Genomic DNA, 22375 nt, shown 5'->3' with positions numbered 1-22375 from the left:
CTTAACCAAACTTCAGTTTATTTCAGAAATGTAAGGATGATTCATTTTTTATGAATTCTAAATAAAATTTATAATATTAAGCAGTGGTCCCCAACCTTTTTGGCACCAGGGACCAGTGTCATGGAAGACAACTTTTCCACGGACAGCGGGGGCATAGAGAGGGGATGGTTCCGGGATGATTCAGGCGCATACATGCATTGCACAAACCTCTCTGCTAGTGATAATCTGTGCTTGCAGCTGCTCCCCAGCCAGCATCACCGCCTCAGCTCCACCTCAGATCATCAGGCGTTTTCTCATAAGTGGGCAACCTGGGCCCCTCGCATGCTCGGTTTACAGTAGGGTTCTCGCTCCTATGAGAATCTAATGTCACCTCTCATCTGACAGGAGGCGGAGCTTATGCGGTGATGCGAGTGATGGCGAGTGGCTACAAACACGCTCACCTCCTGCTCTGCAGCCCACTTTCGTAACAGGTGACTGGCCGGTATCAGTCCGCGCCCGGGGTTGGGAACAGCAAATATTAAGGATATAAGTAAAAGATATTATGACCAAGGTCAGGCGCAGTGGCTCAGGCCTGTAACCTTAGCACTCTGGGAGGCCGAGGCGGGAGGATGCTTGAGCTCAGGAGTTCCAGAGTAGCCTGAGCAAGAGTGAGACTCCGTCTCTATCAAAAATAGAAAAATTAGTCTCTACTGAAAAAAAGGAAAAATCAGCCTGGCATTGTGGTGTGCACCTGTAGTTCCAGCCACTAGGGAGGCTGAGGCAGGAGGATCGCTTAAGCCCAGAAGTTTGAGGTTGCTGTGAACTATGATGACGTCGCCTCACTCTACGCAGGGTGACAGATGGAGACTCTGTCTCAATAAACAAATAAATAAAATATTATGGCCATATCCACAGATGTTGATAAAGCACTGGACAATATTCACAGCCATTACTGATAAAAACAGAATACAATGAGTGGAATACTTCCTTAATAAGTCAAAATGTGTATTTTAACTCAGTCCAAAAGCCAGCACCATGCTTAATGGAGATATACCACAAGTATTTCCACTAAAGTTCCACTGTCACCAATATCATAGTTATTATTTAACATTATACTATAGATAATAGTCAATGCCATTATACAAAAAAAGATTTGAGGTAAAAAATTGGAAAAGGGGAGGCAATATAACCACTTTGTAGAGGATTTATATTTTACACCTAGAAAACCTGAGAATTAGCTGAATAAGGAAAAGGATTCAGTAAGTGGAGTTGAAAATTAAAATACAGACTTTAGTAGTTTTACACGACCCCTAATGAAGAAAACTTTAAAATACTACTAAAGGACCCATAAGATAAGAACAAATGGAAAGACATATCATGTTCTGGGATTCCAAAAACTGAGCATCAGAAAGATGTCAATTCTACTTAATTTTTAAATTTAGAGAGATTCCAATAGAAATGCCAATAGGTTTTTAAAATTTTAACTAGACATATGATCCTAAATTTCACGTTACACTGTACAAGCAACAATTGCTAGAAACACTCTTAAAAAGATAAGCAATTGGTGCGTGGGGTGGATAAGAATTACCAGATATTAAAATGTATAGGCACAAATACAGGAATTTAATTTATATAAAGATGTCATCTCAAACCAATAGTTAAAATATGGTTTATTTAATAAATGATGACAACTGAGTAGCCACCTGGAAAATAGATTTGGATTCATACCTTATACCTTATAAGAGGATATTTCCAAATCAATTTAAATATGAAAATAAAATCATAAAAGATCTAGGCAAATCCCTTTATAAACATGAATTGGGAAGACACGTCAAACTATGACTCAAAAATCTGATACCATTTTCTTTGGGGAAGACTTAAGAGAAGTACAGTTGACCCCGGAACAACACAGGTTTGAACTGCGGGCGTCCACCTATGTGAGGGCTTTTTTCAGTATAATGGAAAAAATTTTGGTGATTTGCAACATGTTGAACAAAATACACAAATTGTGTAGCCCAGAAAAATATTGAAAAAATTAGGAAAAAGGTATGTAATGAATACATAAAATATAAGCAGATATGAGCCTATTTATGTGTTTAATTGACTGGTTTTATTAGGCTTCTGGTCAGCAATAGGTTTTTAGTAGTTAAGTTTTGGGGGAGTCAAAAATTATACTCAAATTTTGGGCTGTGCAGGGGAGTTGGTGCCCCAACCCCTGAATTGTTCAAGGGTCACCTGTAGTCACTCTCATATCGGATGTGTTTTATTTTTAGTTGGGGTAATTTTGACAGAATTTTTTCATTTTTATGCAATCAAATCTATCTTTCCTTTTTCTGGCTTCTTTCTTTGATATCATATTTGCCCATATTATATTCGGGCTTTTAAAAAAATGGTTTCACTTTATGTTTACATGTATTTGGCTAAGTCATCTGTATTTTTAAATTTTAGCAATCATTTAATAATTTTTTCCCCAGGGAGTTAACCTGTTAACCTAGCACCTCTTATGAGATCATTTTTTATTTTCTCACTGATTTGGAACTTTTACAAAATATTAAATACTTTTAATATATTCTTGGATTTATTTCTGTTACACTGATGTATCTATGCTATTATCGGGACTGCAGGGTTTTAATTACTATTGTTTTAAATGTATTTTAATATCGAGTGGAGCAAATGCCTGTTCTTTTTTCTTTGCTTAATACTTGGTTTTCACCCCATTTTTTCTGTCATATGAATATTTGAATCCCTTTTTAAAAGATCCATAAAATCTTCCCATTGGCTTCTTGACTTGGTGGGGTGGAGCATCTTAACCTTACTGAATTGTAGTCATTGAATTCTTTGCTCACAAAAAGTGGAAACTAAATTTAGATAACTGGAACATAAAGAGGACTGATTGTAAAGGTAGAAGGTAGCTTACAGAATCAAAAAACTGAAGAGCCAGGTCTCAGAAAGAAGGCAGGGATTTGGGAAGCTCCGGGGATACAGGTGGCATGAACCAGGGACTGTCTCTAGGATCTGCCATCCAGAAGGACCATCTCCAAACACTGTCCGTCCTTCAGACCCTCATCAAGCTTCAAGCCCCCTGGCAGAGCCCAGCTGGCCTAACCTGGTTCATATGCTCGCCTCTTGGCCAGCAACGGGAGGAGCTCCTAGGCCCACCCCGCAGACACTGCTTGAATTAATGGCGATGCTATTGTCTCCCAGAGAAGAACAAAGCACCCGTTACCAGATGCTGGATGGGCAAAAATGACAACAATCGCTACGTGAATTGTTCCAACCAGGTAGATATGTCTCTCCAATTATTCAAATCCTTTATATATTCCTCATATGGTTTCTTTCCTAGAGATCCTGCAGATTTCTTATTAAGTTTACCTCAAGGAGTTAGAGTTTGGGTTGATATTCTCCATGGGATCTTTTATAAACTGAAATTTCCAACTAGCTGTTGCTAGGAACTAGGAGAGATCAGTAAATATTTTAATTCATTTGACACATGAGAGGTCTGTTTTAGAAAGCTGAATGTAGTTGGAAAACTTTTAAATGGCAAAAATAGAAAAAAATCAGAAGCACACAATTTTGGTCTATCTGCCCAGGCTGGAAACACACAGGAGGTTCCTCGGTAAAGGAGAAATAACAAGTGCAAGAAGAAAGATATAGGGATCCAGGGGTTTTGAAAATTTAAAGAAAGAGAAATATGACAGCAATCCAAATCTAATTTCCTGCTTTTTAAGGAGGCGTGGATAAAAATAAAACCCTAATGAGTATTACATAAAAGTAGGCAAAACCATGACCTTGAAAGATTTAGAATGAAATTGGCAAATCTGATGTTACAGCTGATAGGACCATAAAACAATTGAAAAAAGAGGGAAGGATTTAGCTGTCAGAAAAAATATGAGCAGCAAACTGAAGTTTTAGTGTTTTCTTATGAAAGAAGCAAAGCAAATATTTCTACTACAGCATCAGGAATATAAAGTAATAAATTATATTGTGTAAATAAAAGATTTTCATTTTTGATATTTTAAACTGTAGGTTGTTTAGAAGATTATCTCCTACTATATTTCGATATTTTCAAAGTATCTATAACTCACTTTTGCTTTTCTGTTAAATTTTATTCACTTAAAATTAATATGCTGAATTTTTATATAATTCAGCTAAGTTTATTTTCTTTTAAATTACTTCAGTATTTTCCAAAGGTGTATATTGAAAATATCAACGTCTTATCTGTTATTTATAAATTTTTCTCAGAATTAAAAGTAACCCAAAAGTAAAAGTAACTGATCTGAATGTTACTTAGCCTTTTCTCTCAGATCGCGCAGTGCTGGGAAAGCAGGTGAAATATCAGAAAGTGAGCAATTGGAAGAGAAAGGCAGACACATTACTGTGAAATTCGGGAGTGTGTTGAAGTTCACTTGCTTAGCAAGCCTTTACTCACAGAGCAAATAGTTTAAATATGGCAGGGGATTTATATATGTTCTAAAAATAAACTATGATGAAACATCTTAAAATAGTTTAGAAGATCTGTACATATAAGTAGAATTGATATATAAAAATAATTACTTTCAATCTAACCTTTAAAGCAGGTCCTCTGTAATATTTCATTAATAAAATTTGAGTGATGGTAGGTACTTCAAAGGAACAAACTGTAACTTTCAAATGTCTGATGATTTAAGTTTTTCATTAATTGAATGTAGCTTTTGGTAGAATTAGCGTGAAATCTTATGGTCTCATTGGATATGTATGATCTTAAAAATATGTTGCTTAAAAAAAAATCAGGACTTAGACACAAGACACTTTTTAGTCTCATACCTTGGCTCATTTTTTGACCAAACAGCTGAATACTTGGCACTTAGTAGGCATTCAGTAGTTATGTGGTCAATAAATGAGCCAAGATCAATCATTCAGTTACTCAGAGGCTGCAATTTCTCACTGGTGGGACTGTCCTGAGAGTGAAGCTGACAGCTCATGGGAGGATGTGGCGGTTATTTGTGCTCACAGGGATGAAGCCATGTTCTCATGGCTGAAGGGTTCTGCCAACCGAGCACCACTGAGAGGTGGCCCAGTCGTCTTCAGGAAGAGCTCAGTCTACACAGCGCGGTTTGCCTGCAGTGACTTATCCCGAGTACTGTGCCGCCTCTCCAAGCAGTCCCTGCCTGGCCATTGAGTTCCCTGGGTCCCTCCTCTGTCTTTCTGCTTTCATGCCCCACCCCTTGTTTTTTGGTCAGGGCCTGGGCACGCAGCCTTACATGTCACAGACTTTTTCTATATTAAAGCTAAGCTGTCTGGGGAGGGTGTCGCTGTGAATTAGGGCAGGAAGGAGGAAGATGCTCATAAAACAGGAACAGCCAGAGAGAGGGACCTTTCCCCAAATCTTGCAGCTCCCAGGAGAAGCAGGATGTGCCACAGTGCAGAGCAGGAGTTTGATGGCTGGGATGCCAGTCCCCCTGGCTGCCAGGCCCCGGGCAAGTCATTACCCTCTCTGGCTTTCAGTTTCCTCATCTGTAAGATGGGCATCACAGTAGTTAATTCCTGGGGCTGTTTTGAAGATTGACACACGCAAAAGTCTCAGCTATGCCTTGCACAGAGAAAATGATCAGTAAATGTCAGGGAAAAAATAAGGAGAAGGAAATTAGATGAGAATGTGAGAGTGTAGAGGTTACAGAATGCTCTCAGATCCGAGATGCTGGTCCTCGCCCTGACCTCCGGCCCCAGGCCTGCACCCCTCCAGCTTGGCTCCCAGTGTACCTCCCTCCTGCCCTCTCTGACTTCCCTAAAGTTCCACTGCTGTCCTGACAACACTGACCAGGAAATTCAGATTCATAGAAAATAAATAATTTTATCTAAACCCTCTTGCTGAACAGTAAGTTGGTAAAATTCTAAATTAACTTAAAATTACCCCTCTCAAATTTCATTAAATTCCTAAACCATGGTTCGTTTCCTTTTTACAAGGTATCCTGTTTACCAGTATTATATTTGCCTATAATCTTTACATTCTAAATTGAGTTTCTGATTTCATAACATTTTTCTCTGCTCTGATAGAGTAGAACGGACACATTTCCACTTCCCATTCACAAACTTTGTAATTGATGTTTCTAGCCATCTTGATAGCATAGGTAGAAAAATTCAACAGTAACAGATAAGAATTTCTTTTTATAATGGCTTTAAATTATTTTAATCAAACACAACTAATAATTTAATTAAACACTAATGACTTTTAAGGAATTGGTCTATTACTGTTTTTTTCATGAGAAGATAATTGGAAAGTGATGACAGAATGATTTTAATGCTAAATAATTGGAGATACACCAATATCCATTTAAATTTATAGATCAAATTATTATTTGCAGAAGTGAAATGTATAGTAGTCAAAATATTATGATATTAATTTTTGATTCAGAATTGAGAAATAGTCTATTATGGTTAATGCTAAATATAAAAATTCAGGTGTTCTTTTTTTTTTAAAAACACTAAAATAAAATCCTGATGTAATATTTCACCTTAGTCATCAACATGTCAACTAGATACTTAGAAATTAACTGTGGTTTTCAGGGAAAGTAGGAAAGTTTGCACTGCTGAAAGAAATTAAGAAATTATTTTTATTTAGCTTACCTCTAGAATGGAAATATTTAGAATTTAGTAGGGGGGCAATTTGTTATAATAAAAATAATAATAGTAATGACAACAGCTAACACTGTGCTTATTATACATCAGTGACTACTCTAAATAATTCATATATATTAACTCATTTAATCCTCACAACTATCATAGAAGGTAGGAATTAATATTATACTCATTTCATTCTGTGTTTACTCACATGTCTTCAGACTATCAAAACACATACCTGCGAGCCCAAAGAGTGTCCTCCTCTACTTCACTGGGGAAGAAAGGAAGCCTGTGCATTCCTCAAGTGTGCAAGGGAAACACCTGTCACATCAGCCCCAGGCGCTGGGTCCTGTGCACAGGTGACCAACTGCCCTGGGGCCAGGACAAACCCACAAGTACCAGCTTCCTGTAAGTTATCAGGATCAGCGTCTCCATGGGTTAGGGACTCATCTCCAACAGACCCTTCCTACAGTCCATGCATTCACATACACCTGCATCCATTCATTCATTCAGCAAACATTTGTTGGGAGGTTGCTGCTTATTACACGCTGAAGACACACAGACAAGTAAGTTAGAATACTGGTTCTCAAAGCACTTTCAGTTTAAAAGTAAATCACCAATCACTAGTACATATCCCCATAAAATTGTGATTCAGAGCTTACTAGTTTATCAGATTAGATAATGTCCCTGAGCTGGGGCAGTGGCCATCACTCCTAGGTGGTTCAGGCATTTATCACCCCAGGCCTAGATACTTGCAAAAAGACTTGTTTCTTAACTCTCTGTGTCGTCCTTCTCCAGTTCTTTCTGCACACAGCTGCCAGATTGGTTTTGGCAGAGGCAGCTTCTCCCTTGTCAATTTCAGGTGTTTAAAAGCTGGCAGTAACACCCTCCCCTCCCCCTGCCATATGCCTACAGGTCATCTGCAATTTGTCCCCATCTCACTCTCATCCCCTGTTTTCCAGCTAGCAGAATCTCTGCGTTCACCTTGAATATGCTGCGCACATTGCGCCTCTGTCCCCCTGACCTCAGATGCCCTGTGGCTCCTTGTCAGGAATCTGTCTAGGCACAGCCCAGATCTTGCCTCTGGGCAGCCTTTCCTGACCACCCCTGGTGACCTGTCACCCTTGAACGACTTCAGCAGGCACCTACTCTTTGCACTGACCAAGTGCACACACGGTCCTATGCTGCTAGCTTGTTCCATGTTTATGCTTGGTCTCCAGCAGCAGAGTGACATAGCCCAGGCTGGCACAGGGCAGGTGCATGATGGGTGTCAAGCAGCCCAAGGGAAGGAAGACCGAGCGCGTCCTCCGGACAAGCCCAGACATTGAGGATGCACTGTTAGCCCGCCCAGCGCAGAAACAAGTGTTTCCTTTCACTGAAATCCTGAGGAGGAGAGTTTTCAGAGGCCCGGCCCTATTTAATCAGAACTGTAAATGATTTAACATAAAAAGCTACATTCCCTGATGACCTAAGTGTAGGAGTTGTGTTCTAGGCAATATGAGTTTGCATATTGTACAGTCTGGACCCTGAGTATAATTTGAGATGAGCCGTTTCCTTCCCTGACTCTCAACTCCCTCAACTACACAATGGGCTAAAAGCACGTCGGGGCCTGGGGAGATTAATTTGGGTTGCTCCTTTAAACAAGAAAAACACTTTGAAAATTACAAAATATTTGCATTAACAAAAAACCACAATAATGGCTGTGTTAGTATTACAAATGAAGTCACAACCTTTCTCAGTGTTTATTTTTTTTCAAGGTAATGTCAGCCTTCTTATTTATCCATGTTAGCAGTGCCCTTTATCTCAAAAATATGTAAATCCATTTAAATTAATTTCCTGTAATACACACACAAAACAATAATCATATTAGGACCATTCATAATGTACTAATAACATTAACATAATTGTGTTCAAATATAAAATTGCTAGGTAATAGGCTTTTCATAAATTGTTTCAGTGAGGATGTCATTTTTAACTTGACTATGGGTCTTTAGTTCCAGATATTGTCAGGAAAAATTGTGTGCCTGATGTGAGAAAGTTTCCCAGAGGTTTTGCCTGTGTAGGAGAGACTACCGAAAGAGCTTCTGTGACCAGAATGAGAAGGGTGTGCAATCGGAACACATTTCTGCATAGAATGGACCTTTCGCTGCAGCTTTCTCCAGAGTGGGGTCTGGTCCCTGGCACACAATGTGCTCTGTCCGTGCCGGCCAAGGAGCCCGGGACACGTAGGCAGCAGCCGCCGTGTGATCTTTCTACCTATGTACCAAGTCTGTGCGGAAACCTCTGGGAAGCTAATGTTCCTTTCTTGAGGAGTGAGGTCAGTTATCTTGTCCAAGTCTGGCTGGCTCACACACAGTTGCAGGATTCTTCCTGGGCTCTCGGACGGCAAAGGGTTCCTCCAGCGCTTGGCACGGCTGCTGTGCCAGGGCCAGGCCCGGGTCTGCGCGGCCCGGCAGGGCCTGCACAAGCACAATGCCCGGCTCCGGCAGTTAAAGTTAAAACTTGGGGTCTTGAGTCTAGTATGGAAATTTACTTATTTTTCACAATTTGGGGCAAATTTATATCTTATGCAAGCCAGTGATCCGTTTTTTTCCTGAGAAAGACATAATAGAGCTAGAGACGGTTACAGAAACATGACCTATTGGGCAAGCCTGCAAGGAAAATAAGCAAAGGGGAGCGAGTCACTGGCAGGCATACGGCGGTGTCTGCGTGACTGAGACGAGCCACAGATCATTTCCACAAACACGTGTCAATTTGTGATACATGATTAGATCTGAGAAAAAAGGGATCATGTTGAAACTGAGTGGATCAGTGATTCGCTTTGATCAGATATTCTGATCTTGATGGGTAATTATAAAGCCACCCTGAATTTACATGGAGACTTTCTTCCCACTGTGCTCCCAAATCTGTGTTACCCCACCCCGCCACCTCCCCATGACACTGTGAGGCAGGCAGAGAATGACACAATCTCTGCCTCTTAAATAAGCTAATTGCACTTGACAGTATTTTTAGCAGTTTAGAACATAAATGATGTTCCAGGGGAGAGTTAGCTTCCCTTCCTTTCTCTGAGACTCAGAACGGTACAGAAGAGCTGCGGGGAATATTAAACAACGTGTGTGATAAACGAAAGACACAGAGCGAGCGTCATTTTTCCAGCACTTTCTGTTTCGCCCCTCTCCTTTCATATACTTTAGAATTTGTCTTAGGATGCACAGAATACATTTCTATACATTTGTAGTAACTTTTTTTCACATCTTGGAAAATCGGGTATAACACTGAATACAGAAGCTACTGATAAACTCAAAGGAGGTAAATAAAGTAAGACCATTGTCCCTCAGTGTGGGGGGAGGGGTTCCAGGACCCCCTCAGATACCAAAATCCACAGGTGCTCAAGTTCCTGATAAAAAACGGTGTAGTATTTGCACATAACCTATGCAATCTCCCCGTACACTTTAGCTCGTCTCTGGAGTGCTTATAATATTTAATGCAATGTGACTATGCAAATAATCATTACACTGGATTCTTTAGGGAATGATGACAAGAAAAAAGTCTGTATATGTTCAGTACAGATACAGTTTTTTTTTCTGAATATTTTTGATCCTCTTTTGGTAGAATCCACAGATGTGGAACCTGAGGACAGGCAGGGCCGACTGTCCTGTCTAAGAGGCACAGCGCAGGGAAGTATTGAGTCAAGTCCCCCGTGGGTCTCAGGGCTTATTAATGCAGAAGCTGGGAACTCTCTTTGGACCCAATCGCTGCTGGTGATAATGGGAGGCGGGAGGTGGGAAGGAGGGCGAGGAGGGTGCAGAGAGCCTGCCTGGCACAGCGGGAGGCAGCATGGGGTACGGGGTCGGGCTCCTGGAAGACACAGGGAGGAGGAGTGAAGGAGCTCTGGGGACAGGCCGGTGACTCCTGCGGAGACAACATTTATATTGATTCAGTAGCCGTTTTCGAAGGATTGTAGCTCTGCTTGGAATGGCAAGGTCTCCTCTAGTACTGATGTTGCAAGGTTTTGCTGGCAACACTGCTGGCCCATTTCAGTGCAATATTTAGATAGGTGATTTTCCACATTTAAAAACGAAAAAAGAGGTCCCTAGATTCTAGTAGTATCTAGCTCACCCACAGCTCCCTGAGGCCCTGGGAGAAGGGTAGCTGGCCAACATGTTTGTGTCCCCACAGGGAGCAAACACGAAAGGGTAGGCAGCAGTGTCCCCAAGAAGCAGCATTTTGTAGCAAGTATTTTAAATTCAGCTGCTGGAGTGGGAGAGGAAGTTGGAGACAGGAAGCCATCTCAGAACATCGAGCATTTAAATAACGAGGGCAGGGGAGAGTCTCCTGTTTCCCAGCATCCCGGCAGCGTTCTCTCCCAGTCTCCAGCCAGCGCAGACCACGGGGTCCACTCCCCGCCTCAGAAGACATTTGCATAACACATTTACATTTGAAGGGAGCCCACAGATTGGCAACTCCTGAAGCTGCAGCTAGGCATGGTTTTCTATAATAGCAATTAGGAACAGAAATAGAATAACAATAGGTGTGGAAATACAGTTGCTGAGCTGTGGGTAGATGAGGCAGAAAAATCTCTGCGTTTTAAAGACTGAACTTTGAATAATTGCAGAGTTGGAGAGGAACTGGCCTTTGTTCTTTGTGCACTGGCTCTGAAGCCTACAAGGGACCAAACCAATGTGACCCAATGTGGGAGCCGAAGGGAGCTCCCGTAGCAGGGAAGGAAGTGGTGGGGTTGGCAAAAGACTGGCAAGACGGAGGCAGAGCCCACCCCAGGGCAGCGAGGGAGCCCGGGCCGCGCGACAGAGGAAGGGAAGGGAGTTGAGATCGCAAACAAGGGCGGGGCAGGAGTCTGATCTGGAGGCACCAGAGATAAACCCAGGGCTGGGCTTGGAGCGGTCAGATGGCTCTCGAGTGTCCCGAGGGAGCACCTCCATCAGGAATGCCCAGGCACACCCTCTGCCAGCCCTGGAACCCTGTGTCCTCAGAGGACAGGCCTGCGGCAGGGCAAGGCACCAGAGAGTGCTGGTTCTCCGTCCTCCAGCTGCACTGCCCTCCCCTCGTCCCTCACCCCTGAGAACGCAGTCGGGGGCAGGTGGATGGGAGGGCTGGTACAGTTCCAGTGACCAACCCAGCCTGGGAGGGGAGGGACAGAGGCCAGGAAAGGGCGCATAGATTAGGACAGCACAGGAAAAGTGCAGACGAGGGGTACAGCTGGGAGGGTGGATCGCAGAGAGATGGAAAGATAAGAAATTATGGTCAGAGAGGGATTCCAGAGTTTAAAATCTTAGAGGTGAGGTCCTCACAAGGTCTGGGTGGCTGAAGCGATGTCAAAATGAAGAGCAGAGCTGAACAGATCAAGGAAGTGGGAGGAGTTGTCCCTCCATGGGGATATTGGGGTCACCTGGATGATGAGGAACTGGGATGGAGAAGCAGCTCTGTGCCAGCTGCTAAGATCAGTATGGTTCAGGGGCTGAGGAGGTCAGCAGGTAACACAGGTTAGGAGGGACACAGGGTGACATAGCTAGCTGGCCTGGTTGTCAAACGAGCAAGGGGTTTGGGAAGCATGGGACTTCCAGAAGACCCCTTTTCTATCTCCCCCTGCAAAGAAACTATCGCTGTAGTCTTACTATAAAACATAATGTCCTCTCATGCTGTCGTTTAATACTGGCTGCTGTTGGGTGGGGAGTCAGTGTGGCCCATTGAGAAAGGGCTGGGGTCAGGACGCCTGAGTTCAGGTTCTGTCTCTACCTCTGCTGGTTGTTTAGGTGGCCTTATGTCAATTCCTAATCCTGTCAGTTTCAGATCCTCATTCATAAAAATGGGCCTCACCATGCTGCCCTGTGACCGTCTCTGTGGGGACCATTTACGAACTGTATAATATGATGCTACCTACAAGCTATGAGCTGTTGGTGGCGGTGTTGTTAGTTCCTAGGGGACAAGAACTATTCTGTATCACACCAAAGCAGTAGCGATTATTAAAGGCTTTTCACAAATACATTTTTAGCGTAATGATGTTGATACAGAAAGCTAGTGATTTTTCCAGGAGTGTTAATAAAAATTATTGGCAGGCAGTTCGCCAAGACCCTCTCCCAAGGTGCCATAATTATCATGAATACTGTAATGTGACAGTATTGATTTTAATGAGGATGTCACCCAAATCAAGTGGATACCCAATTATAAAAAGAACCAAAGAAATGCAAAAACTAACACGTTGAAATCTTTCTCTAAGCCAATATAGAGGAGTCTCTTGGAAGATGTACACCATAATGCAGGAAATTCTACATAGGAGCACTTACTAATAAAATACACAACATCGACAGGTTAAATTAAAGTAAATGACATGTCTAAAAGAAAATTGCTCACATTTAATAAGGTTGCTAAGGATATTGAAATATTAGAAATAGAGTCTACTTTTTTATCATGATAAAAATTGTGGAAAATAAGAACCTATATTATGCTTAATGGGTAGAAGGATTGAATTCTGTTTCAAAATTGGAACAAGACTGATTCCTCAATAGTATTAAAAACCGTAGTTAATGCAATAAGACTTGAGAAAAAATAGAGAGGTATGATAATGGGAAGAGAGAAAAGATAATTATTTGCACTTGTAACGGAAAATCAGAATATGCAGAGGAATCAGCAAAAATAATCACATTTAATAAAATGATTCAATAAAATATTAGATCTAAAATAGACACACCGAAATGAAGTATTGTCAATTATCAATAGTCACCAGTCAAGGTAAGAAAAATATAGATCCTGTCCACAATATCAACCCTTTTCAATGAGAACCCTTGATGATAAGCATATATTGTTGTTATAAAAAAACCTTTAAAAAGACAACAAAAGACTTGAATAAACTGACACCAATCAATCAGTGTATTCATAAACTTCAGTGAATACAGTATACCTGAAGGGGAAGAGAAAATACTGTCTTGAGCAAAGTAATAGATTTATGTAATCTAACTAAGAATAGGACAAAGGGAGGATTAACTCAATCAGATATTGAAAAAGAGAACAATTAAAATACTTTGGTAGTTGTAAAAAAAAAAAAAAAGAAAAACAACCTAAATCAGTGGAACTGACTAAGGTATCAGATCCAACCTGTTATGTAACTGTCACCTCTATCACTGGTGTCATCTCGAGCCTGGATGATAGGATGGTCTCCTAACTAGTCTCTCTGCTTCTGCCTTGACCTCCTTACCCATGTCCACAGCAGCCAGAGTGACCCCTTTAAAACAGATCAGATCATTTCACTCGTGTTCAGTCTTGGGTCCAGTGATTTCCAATCTGTGGGGGGCTGAATTGTGTCTTCCCAAAAGGTATGTCCCAGTCCCGATCCACATATCTGGGTGTGTGTGACCTTATTTGGAAAGAGAGTCTTTGCAGATATAGTTAAGGATCTCGATATGAGATCATCCTAGACTTAGGGTGGGCCCTAAATCCAATGACCCGTGTCCTTATAAGAGACAGACAAGGAAAAGACGCAGAGAGACACACACAAGAGAAGACCACAGGAAGATGGGTGCGGAGATTGGAGCGATGTGTCCACAAGCCAAGGAACTCCAAGCATTGCCTGCAGCCGCCAGAAGCTAAGGGAGAAAGGCATGGAATAAGTCCTCCCTCAGAGCTTCCAGAAGGAACCAACACAGCCGACACCTTCATTTTGGACTTTTGGCCTCCACAACTGTGAGCGGATAAATTCTCTGTTATTTTAAGCCAAGCTGTGGTAATCCGTTTTGGCATCCCTAGGAAACAGGTACACCTTCTCACTCAGAGCAACTGTCAGCGTCCTTGTGGATGAGCCTCTCAGGCTGCCGACCACCTCGCCTCTCGTCTCCTTCCTCTCCCTCCCTTCATTCTGCTCCCGCCGCACAGGCCTCTCTGAATGCACCAGACATGCTGCCTCCCCGGGGCCTTTGCACGTGCTTTCTGTGCTCACGTTTCCCTCACACGTCCATCATCCCTTTGGGGATGTCCTCGTCAGTAACTCCTTCTTGGCAAGGTCTTCTCTAACCACCAAATTTCAAATTGCACCTCACCCACACTGGCTGGAATTCTCTATTTTCTTTCTTTGTTTTACTTTTCTTCATAAAATTTTCACCCTCTGATAGATTATATAGTTTATTTATTGTCTCCTCTAACAAAAATCGCTCTGCTGGTGCAGATATTTCAGCTGGGCCGCTCAGCGTTGAGTCTCCAGCGCCCAGAGTACAGCCTGGCACGTGGGGAGGACTCAGCATGCATTTGTTGAATGAATCAAATAGACAGAATTATGAGTCAGAATTTAATATACAATAAAACAAGCATTACAAAACAGTAGGGGAGGATTAATTAATATATGATTTTGAGATATAGCACATTAGAGAAAAATTAATTTTAGATACACATCCTATCCTGTGTACTGAAAGCAGATTAAAGCCAAATATGTTTAAAAATTCATAGAAAAATTAGCAGAAAGGAGAATAGTACATGATTCTCTGGAAGGATAATAACTTTGAAAGAATGAAAGCAATTGGGGAAACTACAAAGCTAATAGTGATAGATTCTGCTATTTAAAAATTAAAATTTTTATACAATCAGTGCCCTCTTGCTTCCAATAAGAGTCAGGACCTGCTGTCACCGAAAATAATTCCCAGGTGGTCAGGTTGCCCTCCCGGTCCCAGGCCTGACTCTGCCATCCCGTCTGCCACTCGGCGGGAGTCTGCATCCCAGCCCCTGTCCAGACCTCCCAGGGGCCTGGAGGACCCTGTGGGGTGGTTTACAGGCAAACACCTGAGTGGTCCCCACCCATCAGCCGCCTCCTGGGCCTTCAAGGTACCTGGATTCAGGTCGCCCGCCTGGAAGCCCTTGCAATACGCTTTGACACGGAGCCTGGCCAGATTGGTCTCCAAGGCCTGGTCCCGGCCTCCTGTACCCAGACTACAGCCCCTTCCTCCTCCTTATCTGGGCCCTCCTTTCCTGAGCCTCCCAGGCTATGCCAGCGATTCTACCAGAACAGCATGGAGAGCTGCAGGAAGGTAGAATCCAGTCTTAGGAGAGGTGCTATGTTTGTTGGATGTTGCCCTGGATGGAGGTCCTTCTTGTTCCCAGGTCAATGATGGGTCTAAGTCCAGGTTAACTTACTAACTTTTCAGTCAACTTTTATGTGCTGCATAAGCCTGAATCTCACGTGCAATGGAGAACCTGCTTTAGAAAGACTGCTGTTTGTGTAATTAAGTAGTTGATTAGAAAAAGAAGGTATTAAGTTAATGGGGAGGCACCAGGAAGAGAGGGAGGCGGACCGTCACCTCTGCTGTGACTGTCCATGCCTTGAAACCTCAGTAGGTGCAGGCCAAGCCAGCCCGTGGAGCAGCTGTAACCGGTTTTCTCCCTTCACGTCCTGCTGGCCTGCAGGGTGGAGTGGGGAGGGAGGGCCAGGGCGCCTCCCGGGCAGAGTGGCAAAGTTTCTGCCCCGCTGCACGGTTCAGGGGACTGGAATGGCCTCGCTGCCGCTGCCATCGTCCCCCTTAGATCAGCTACGGGCTCCTGAGCTGACCGGAATCCCCTGGACGGTGCCCTTGAAGGGGAGCGCACGCAGCGCTGAGCCCATCCGCGCCCACTCGGAGCGAGAGAAGCCAGACTATGTGCTGACTGCACAGCTCTGCCCTGCCTGACAATGGCTTTGTCCATGACTCGCAGCAAAACAACTAACAATGGGTCCCTTTGTTGGGATGTTTTTAAGGCTGGAATTTAAAGTTCTACCTAAAGGGGGCTACACGTTGTTGCTGCTGTGCCTCTTTCCTAAGGTGAGACACAGTCTCAGAGCCTCCTTCCTATCCTCCTCCCTGCGCCGCAGCCCCTTCCTCTCTCGGGCACGTAGTTCTTGTCACTCACGAGGCTTCAGACGCTTGCAATCAACAGAAGATTCCTTCCAAAGCAGCTGCTTAAAAAATCAGTCAGTGTTAAGATAAAAAAAATATTACATGATGAGCGAGATGTTTTTCAAGAAGTTGTTGCATTTTAAGTTTACTGCCTGCGATGTTGAAAGTGCTGCTGTCCCCACCCCGAGATGGAGAGGCCACGCTGAGCCCGGGAGGAGGCAGGGGCAGGGGAAATGGCCAGCACCGCACTTCGCCCTCCCCGACACCTTTCTTTCTCTCCTGGCCTTTCCTCGCTGGCCTGAAAGCGTCCAGGGAGCTGGAGGTTCCCTGCAGCCCCCACACCGGCCACCCTGAGCCCCACTCGCAGAGCTCAGAGTGCCCCGGCTGCACGCGGCTGCGGCGGGGCTGGAGGGCCACTGCCATCCCAGGAGCAGACCCGCTCAGAGGTGTATCTGTCCCAGAAATGATTATCTAATAGTAGAATTTCAGGCCTCAGAGGGCACCTGGAGAGGGAAGATAGTTGTGTGTGATTTAATCTCTTCTAACATTACTCTGACCCTGAAAACAGGCGTTACATTTATAAATAGGGAGTGTGGCTAAGATTCCGGGCCAGGAGATGGAGAAGGACCATTCCAGGTCAGACTCGACTACCACCTTGCTGCGTGACCTGACACAACATGGGTACACTCTTCGGGCCTCAGTTTCCTCGCCTGTAAAGTAAAAGGGTTTGGATAGACAATCTCTGATTTCCCTCCTACCTCCAAAATCCTCTAAATTTTAGACAGACGTTTAGACATTTGTCCTGAAATTTTAAAAATTTCAATTTGTTCCGAAACTTCACAATGCTTTGTATTCCAACCAATTTGATTTTATTAATGGAATTATATTTCTTAGAAATATCATGAGACCTCATCTATTTTTCACATTTTTCTTATTTCTTTAGCATCTTATTTATTGTAGCTTTTGAAATCTGAATAGGCCAAATCAGTAATAGAGAAGAAACACACACACACCAATAAGTATACACACTAAACTCCTCCTGTACACACACATACACACTAACCTTTTCTCTACATACACATACACATGAACACATACACACACACTTAACCTCCCCCCCATACGCTCAGACGCACACACTATCACAGGACACAATTCTCTGTCACAATTTGCTCACTCCCAGCTTCAAAACTCACTGACCACCTCCTTCGTGACCGAGGCCGCTTTTAGTGCCTGCTCGAGATTGCAGTGTGGCAACTATACATCATATCGTTTGTTTTTTGTTCTGTGAGGGGTCAGGCCCTTTCCCAATTACACCTGCTTCTTGCCAACAGGCTAAACACGTCTACATGAATGTTTGAGGGCAGGTCCGGTGAATTGCCCCTTAGGAGATAAACTAGTTGGCAATTTGAAAGAGAGAACATCTAGGCAACAATCTCTAAGCCAAAACTTAGGAGTAGAAAGATAACGATAATAAAATCTACATGGTGGCTGATCTATGTGATGGCTCCAGCTGCACTTTGCAAATGGGTCTTCTGTGACTTCCTATTCTTTTATCATGTCATTCATTCATAAGGAATTATTTTGGTTGAATGCTTTAGATTTGGGAACACCTGATGCTTAAATGGCTATACAATCCAAGTCCTTCAGGTTTTTACTGAAAAAAAAAAGAAAAAAAAAAACTCATGAGAGAAAGACAAACAGTGGACAAAGTGTTAACAAGTTCCACTTATATTAAGTGAATTAAGAAGTTCTGGAAGTTGGTGGGGATGTAGATTGATACAGCCATCATGGAAAACAGTATGGAGGTTCCTACAGAAATTAAAATAATTAAACATAGAACTACCATATGAAATCCCTCTTCTGGGTATATATCCAAAGGAAATGAATGAAATCGGCACCTCATACAGACACCTGCACTCCCACGTCCCCTCCAGCATTATTCACCGTAGCCGTTATGGAATCCACCTAAGTATCCACCAAGAGATGAGTGGATAAAGAAAATGTGGAGTGTAGACCCGTGTACACACACACACACGCACACGCACACAGGCAGTCCCCAGACGATTTGACTCACTGCTTGCTATCTGTACTTAGGAACAGGCTCCCAAGCTCCCCATACGGACAGTTTGTAATTAAATAATTAAATAAATAATTCGGGAACTAGTTTCATTGGCGCAGCATCTTCATGCTGACGGCCGGTCTCATAGGTAGAGAAGCGACGGATAGAAACACAAGAACACGAAGAATCAGAAGATCCAGAACAATGAAAGTTTGTGGAATGAGCTGAAGCTGCCACCTCACCAAAGCAGGGTTTGCTGAGCTTGAGGAGCAGGATCCTGACACTGAGCAGTTTGCAAAGGTTTACCGTGTAGAGAGAGAACTTCAGCTGCTACACGGCCATTTACGGTGAAAAACAGAAAAAGGCTGTGCAAACAACCTAGATACCTTTTTCAAGAAACCGACTTCAGTGGGGAGGTCCCTCCTCCAGCACCAGACCCAAACCCTGGCTCCCCAGCTCCCTCTCCGGCCTCTCCAGCACGGTCCCCTTCACCTTCCATCAACGTCAGCCGCCTTCTCGCCACAAAAACGCCCCTCCCAGTGAGCAAGACACTGGTGCAACATTAGCTGGGTGCTAACCTGTAATATTCTTTTTTTTTTTTTTTTTTGAGACAGAGTCTCACTTTGTTGCCCGGGCTAGAGTGAGTGCCGTGGCGTCAGCCTAGCTCACAGCAACCTCAAACTCCTGGGCTCAAGCGATCCTACTGCCTCGGCCTCCCGAGTGGCTGGGACTACAGACATGCACCACCATGCCCGGCTAATTTTTTCTCTATATATTTTTAGTTGGCCATATAATTTCTTTCTATTTTTAGTAGAGACGGGGTCTCGCTCTTGCTCAGGCTGGTCTCGAACTCCTGACCTCGAGCGATCCATCCGCCTCGGCCTCCCAGAGTGCTAGGATTACAGGCGTGAGCCACCGCGCCCGGCCAAGTAATATTCTTTTTTGAAATTCCTCCTATCTCCTATCTAAACTTTTCGTGTGAGTTTGTTTTTTGAATTAAAAGAAAAAGCACAATAATTTCTGTAACTTATCATTATAGTACATGGGTAGTATTATTATTACAATATTACCCTGTATTGTTATTATCACATAGGAGCCGTTGTAGTGTTATTATTACTACTACCATGTAGGTGCTGTTCATCAGGGTTCTGAGTTACATCCAAGTCCGACTTAAAGATGTTCTCAGAACACGTACCATCTGTGGCCTGGGGACTGCCTGTGTCATGAAATATCATTAAGCTTTAAAAAGGAGATTTTGCCATTTGCCCAACATAGATGAGTCTGGAGGACTTTGTGCTAAGTGAAATAAGCCAGACACAGAAAGAAAAATCCTGTGTGATCCCACTTATATGTGAAACCACAAAAGGAAAGAAAAAGGTCAGATATAGGTAGAAAGAATAAAGCAGTGGTTCCCGGGGCAGGAGGAAGCGGGGAGGGAGGGGGGAGAGGCAGGTCAGAGGACGCCAGGCAGCAGAGGTGTGGGATGAACAGGTCTAGGGCTCCAAAGCGCAACGTGAGGACTATATAGTGAATAAAATTGTATTAGAGATTTTTGTTAAATAAGTAGATTTTAGCTGCTCTTTTCACAACAAAAGGAACTATGGGAGATGACAGATATGTTAATTTTCTTTACTGTAGTAACCATTTTACTATCTACACGTATCCTGTAATCTCACGTTGCAAACTTCATATATACACAATAAAATTTATTTGAAAAAAAGAAGATCTGGAAAGATGAAAAGCATGACCTTAGTTACACCAGTGACACCCCTGGAAGGTCCTTGCAGGGCCAGCGGTTCCCAGCCCCCCACCCCCACGTGCCGTGGCCAGACTATGGGGGACAGGCTGGACAGCCCTGTCACCACCCACAGCTGCCCGGCTCCAGCAGCTCCTCCTGGCCCGCCCCAGGCACACCTGCCTTGTCCTAACGCTGCACCTTTATTTCTTCATGACTGTAGACATCCTTATTTGCTGTCCCCTGTGTTATGAGAAACTAAAAGGATATTTATCTTCGCAATTACTAACAATGAAATGCTAGCACAAAAGATTTCTTCAGGGTACTTCGAAGCTTTAAAAAAATGCTAAGATACACCTTTGGGTTTCAGCAACTCATCTGGTGTGCAAAGACACCCTCTGAGTTTAATATATCTCATGAGGTCCAGACCTCTTGGAATGCCTGAAATCCACAGGCTGATGTCATTTTTTGAAAGTGTCTCCTGCCCTGTGCTGACCCCGAGCTCCAGGCTCACCCATTCAACACACCCAGTCAGGTCTGTCTCCCCCAGAGGAGCGCCCTTGCTCCTCTCCCTGGCACCCGCTCTTCTCCCACCTTCTCCAGTTCCAGGAGCATCTCCCACACCTCCCCGCCATGTCCCCAGCCTCTCACGACACTGCCTCTGGCGTTTCCTCCAAAGTGCCACTTGCTTCTGCCCAGCCTTTCCCTGGCCGCTGCCCTGCCTGAGCATGCTCGGGGCTTCTCAGGTGGGTTCTGGTTGGCACTCAGCGCTCACCTCCAGTGTCACCTCCTTAATTAGAGCTCCGCCCACACCTGGCCACTCTCTGGCCCCTTCTGTCTTGTATTCTCTTCCCAGCAGTTCCCACTCTCTGAAATTGACTGCTCATTGATTTATTTCCTCTCTGTGTGTCTCTCCTGCCACTCGACTATACTCCATGAAGGCAGGGCCTTTGTCTGCCTTGTCCAGAGATCGATGCCCTGGCGATGAATAACTGGCACCCAGCCGGCCATCAGGGCCTGCTGTGGAATAGTCGATAATGAACAGAATGTTTGCGAAGCACAGCAGGGGACTCTGCGCCCACGTGAGCAAGGCCCTCAGCATGGTGACAAGCCCTTCTTTGCGCTCTGCTGCTTGGTGGGTGAGACGGGGCACAGCCGGAGTCTCGTGGGTCACCGCGAGGAAGTGAGGAAACCCACACAGGAGCACTTTGCGGTCTGGAGAAGTAATGACAGAAAGCAACACTAACTATTATACTAAAACAGTTACGGAGGATTTACTGTGAGGAGATACTGTGCTTAGCTGCGGCTTAGGCCAGGTATATGCCTTGTTTCCTTAAATGGTCATCAGTTTCATAATGCGGTAACAATAAGAGTTGATATTATTATTAGTCCATTAAGAAGCATCCAAAGGCTAAGTAAACTACCCAAGGTCACTCAGCTAGTAAATTATGAAGGCTCCAGCTCAGTTTTTACTGCCTCCAATAGTAATAACGATGATAACGCATTTCTTATTTTTCAATGGTTACATCTCAGGTGTCTCAGATAAATATCATATATCCACATTTTATTGTATTACATACCAATAATGAGCTGCCACTTGTATTTGGCCTTCATGTCCCCTGTGGAGGCTCTAAGCACAGCGAAAGAGAATGGAGCAGCAATGGGATTATTCACACCCACCCTTCTGTTGCTGCCCCCAAGAACCATGGCCAGAGAAGCAGGAGGCTGAGGAGGACGATGACTACAAACTAACAGTGTACCCAAGGTGTTCGTTAGAAATGAGGACCCACAGGAAACACGTGTTTCTTAGGGTCCACTAAAATACCGGATCATTGTGTTTCATGACATCATGGATGTTTTCTCAGTAGTCTACAGAATATGCAACAATCTCAAAAGTACAGAGGTAAAGTTTCAGAAGTTCCCAATAAAGGCTTCATTATCCCAGTTCTTTCTCAATATGCATAATTTTAAAAGATTGCAAAATGCAACCCTGCGCAGAAGCAGAGTGTGGAGGAGCAGAATCGCTGTGCACGAGGCCCCTGAGCATTTCAGTTGCTAACTCATTTATAGCCAAGCATTGTTTCAGTCTGTCTCATTACCAGGCAATCAGTGGGCAAAAAACATCTCCTATTT

General features: G+C 43.7%; 1 protein-coding gene across 2 annotated transcripts in view; it reads right to left on the bottom strand.

The window, feature by feature from the left end:
* The window catches only part of PACRG (parkin coregulated), a 473831-nt gene that overhangs the window by 32099 nt on the left and 419357 nt on the right, over positions 1 to 22375 (bottom strand). The window contains exon 6 of one of the 2 annotated variants that reach the window (XM_069488528.1): positions 731 to 817. The exons of the other annotated variant lie outside the window; for it this stretch is intronic. Within the exon in view, the coding sequence (XP_069344629.1) occupies positions 731 to 817 (87 nt within the window). The remainder of the gene's footprint in view (positions 1 to 730; positions 818 to 22375) is intronic. 2 annotated transcript variants of the gene reach the window in all.

This window comes from Eulemur rufifrons, chromosome 15, assembly GCF_041146395.1.
Source record: "Eulemur rufifrons isolate Redbay chromosome 15, OSU_ERuf_1, whole genome shotgun sequence".
Classification (NCBI taxonomy): Eukaryota; Metazoa; Chordata; class Mammalia; order Primates; family Lemuridae; genus Eulemur; species Eulemur rufifrons.
Note: the sequence above shows the minus strand (reverse complement) of the source record. Positions and strands in the feature narration are given on the sequence as shown.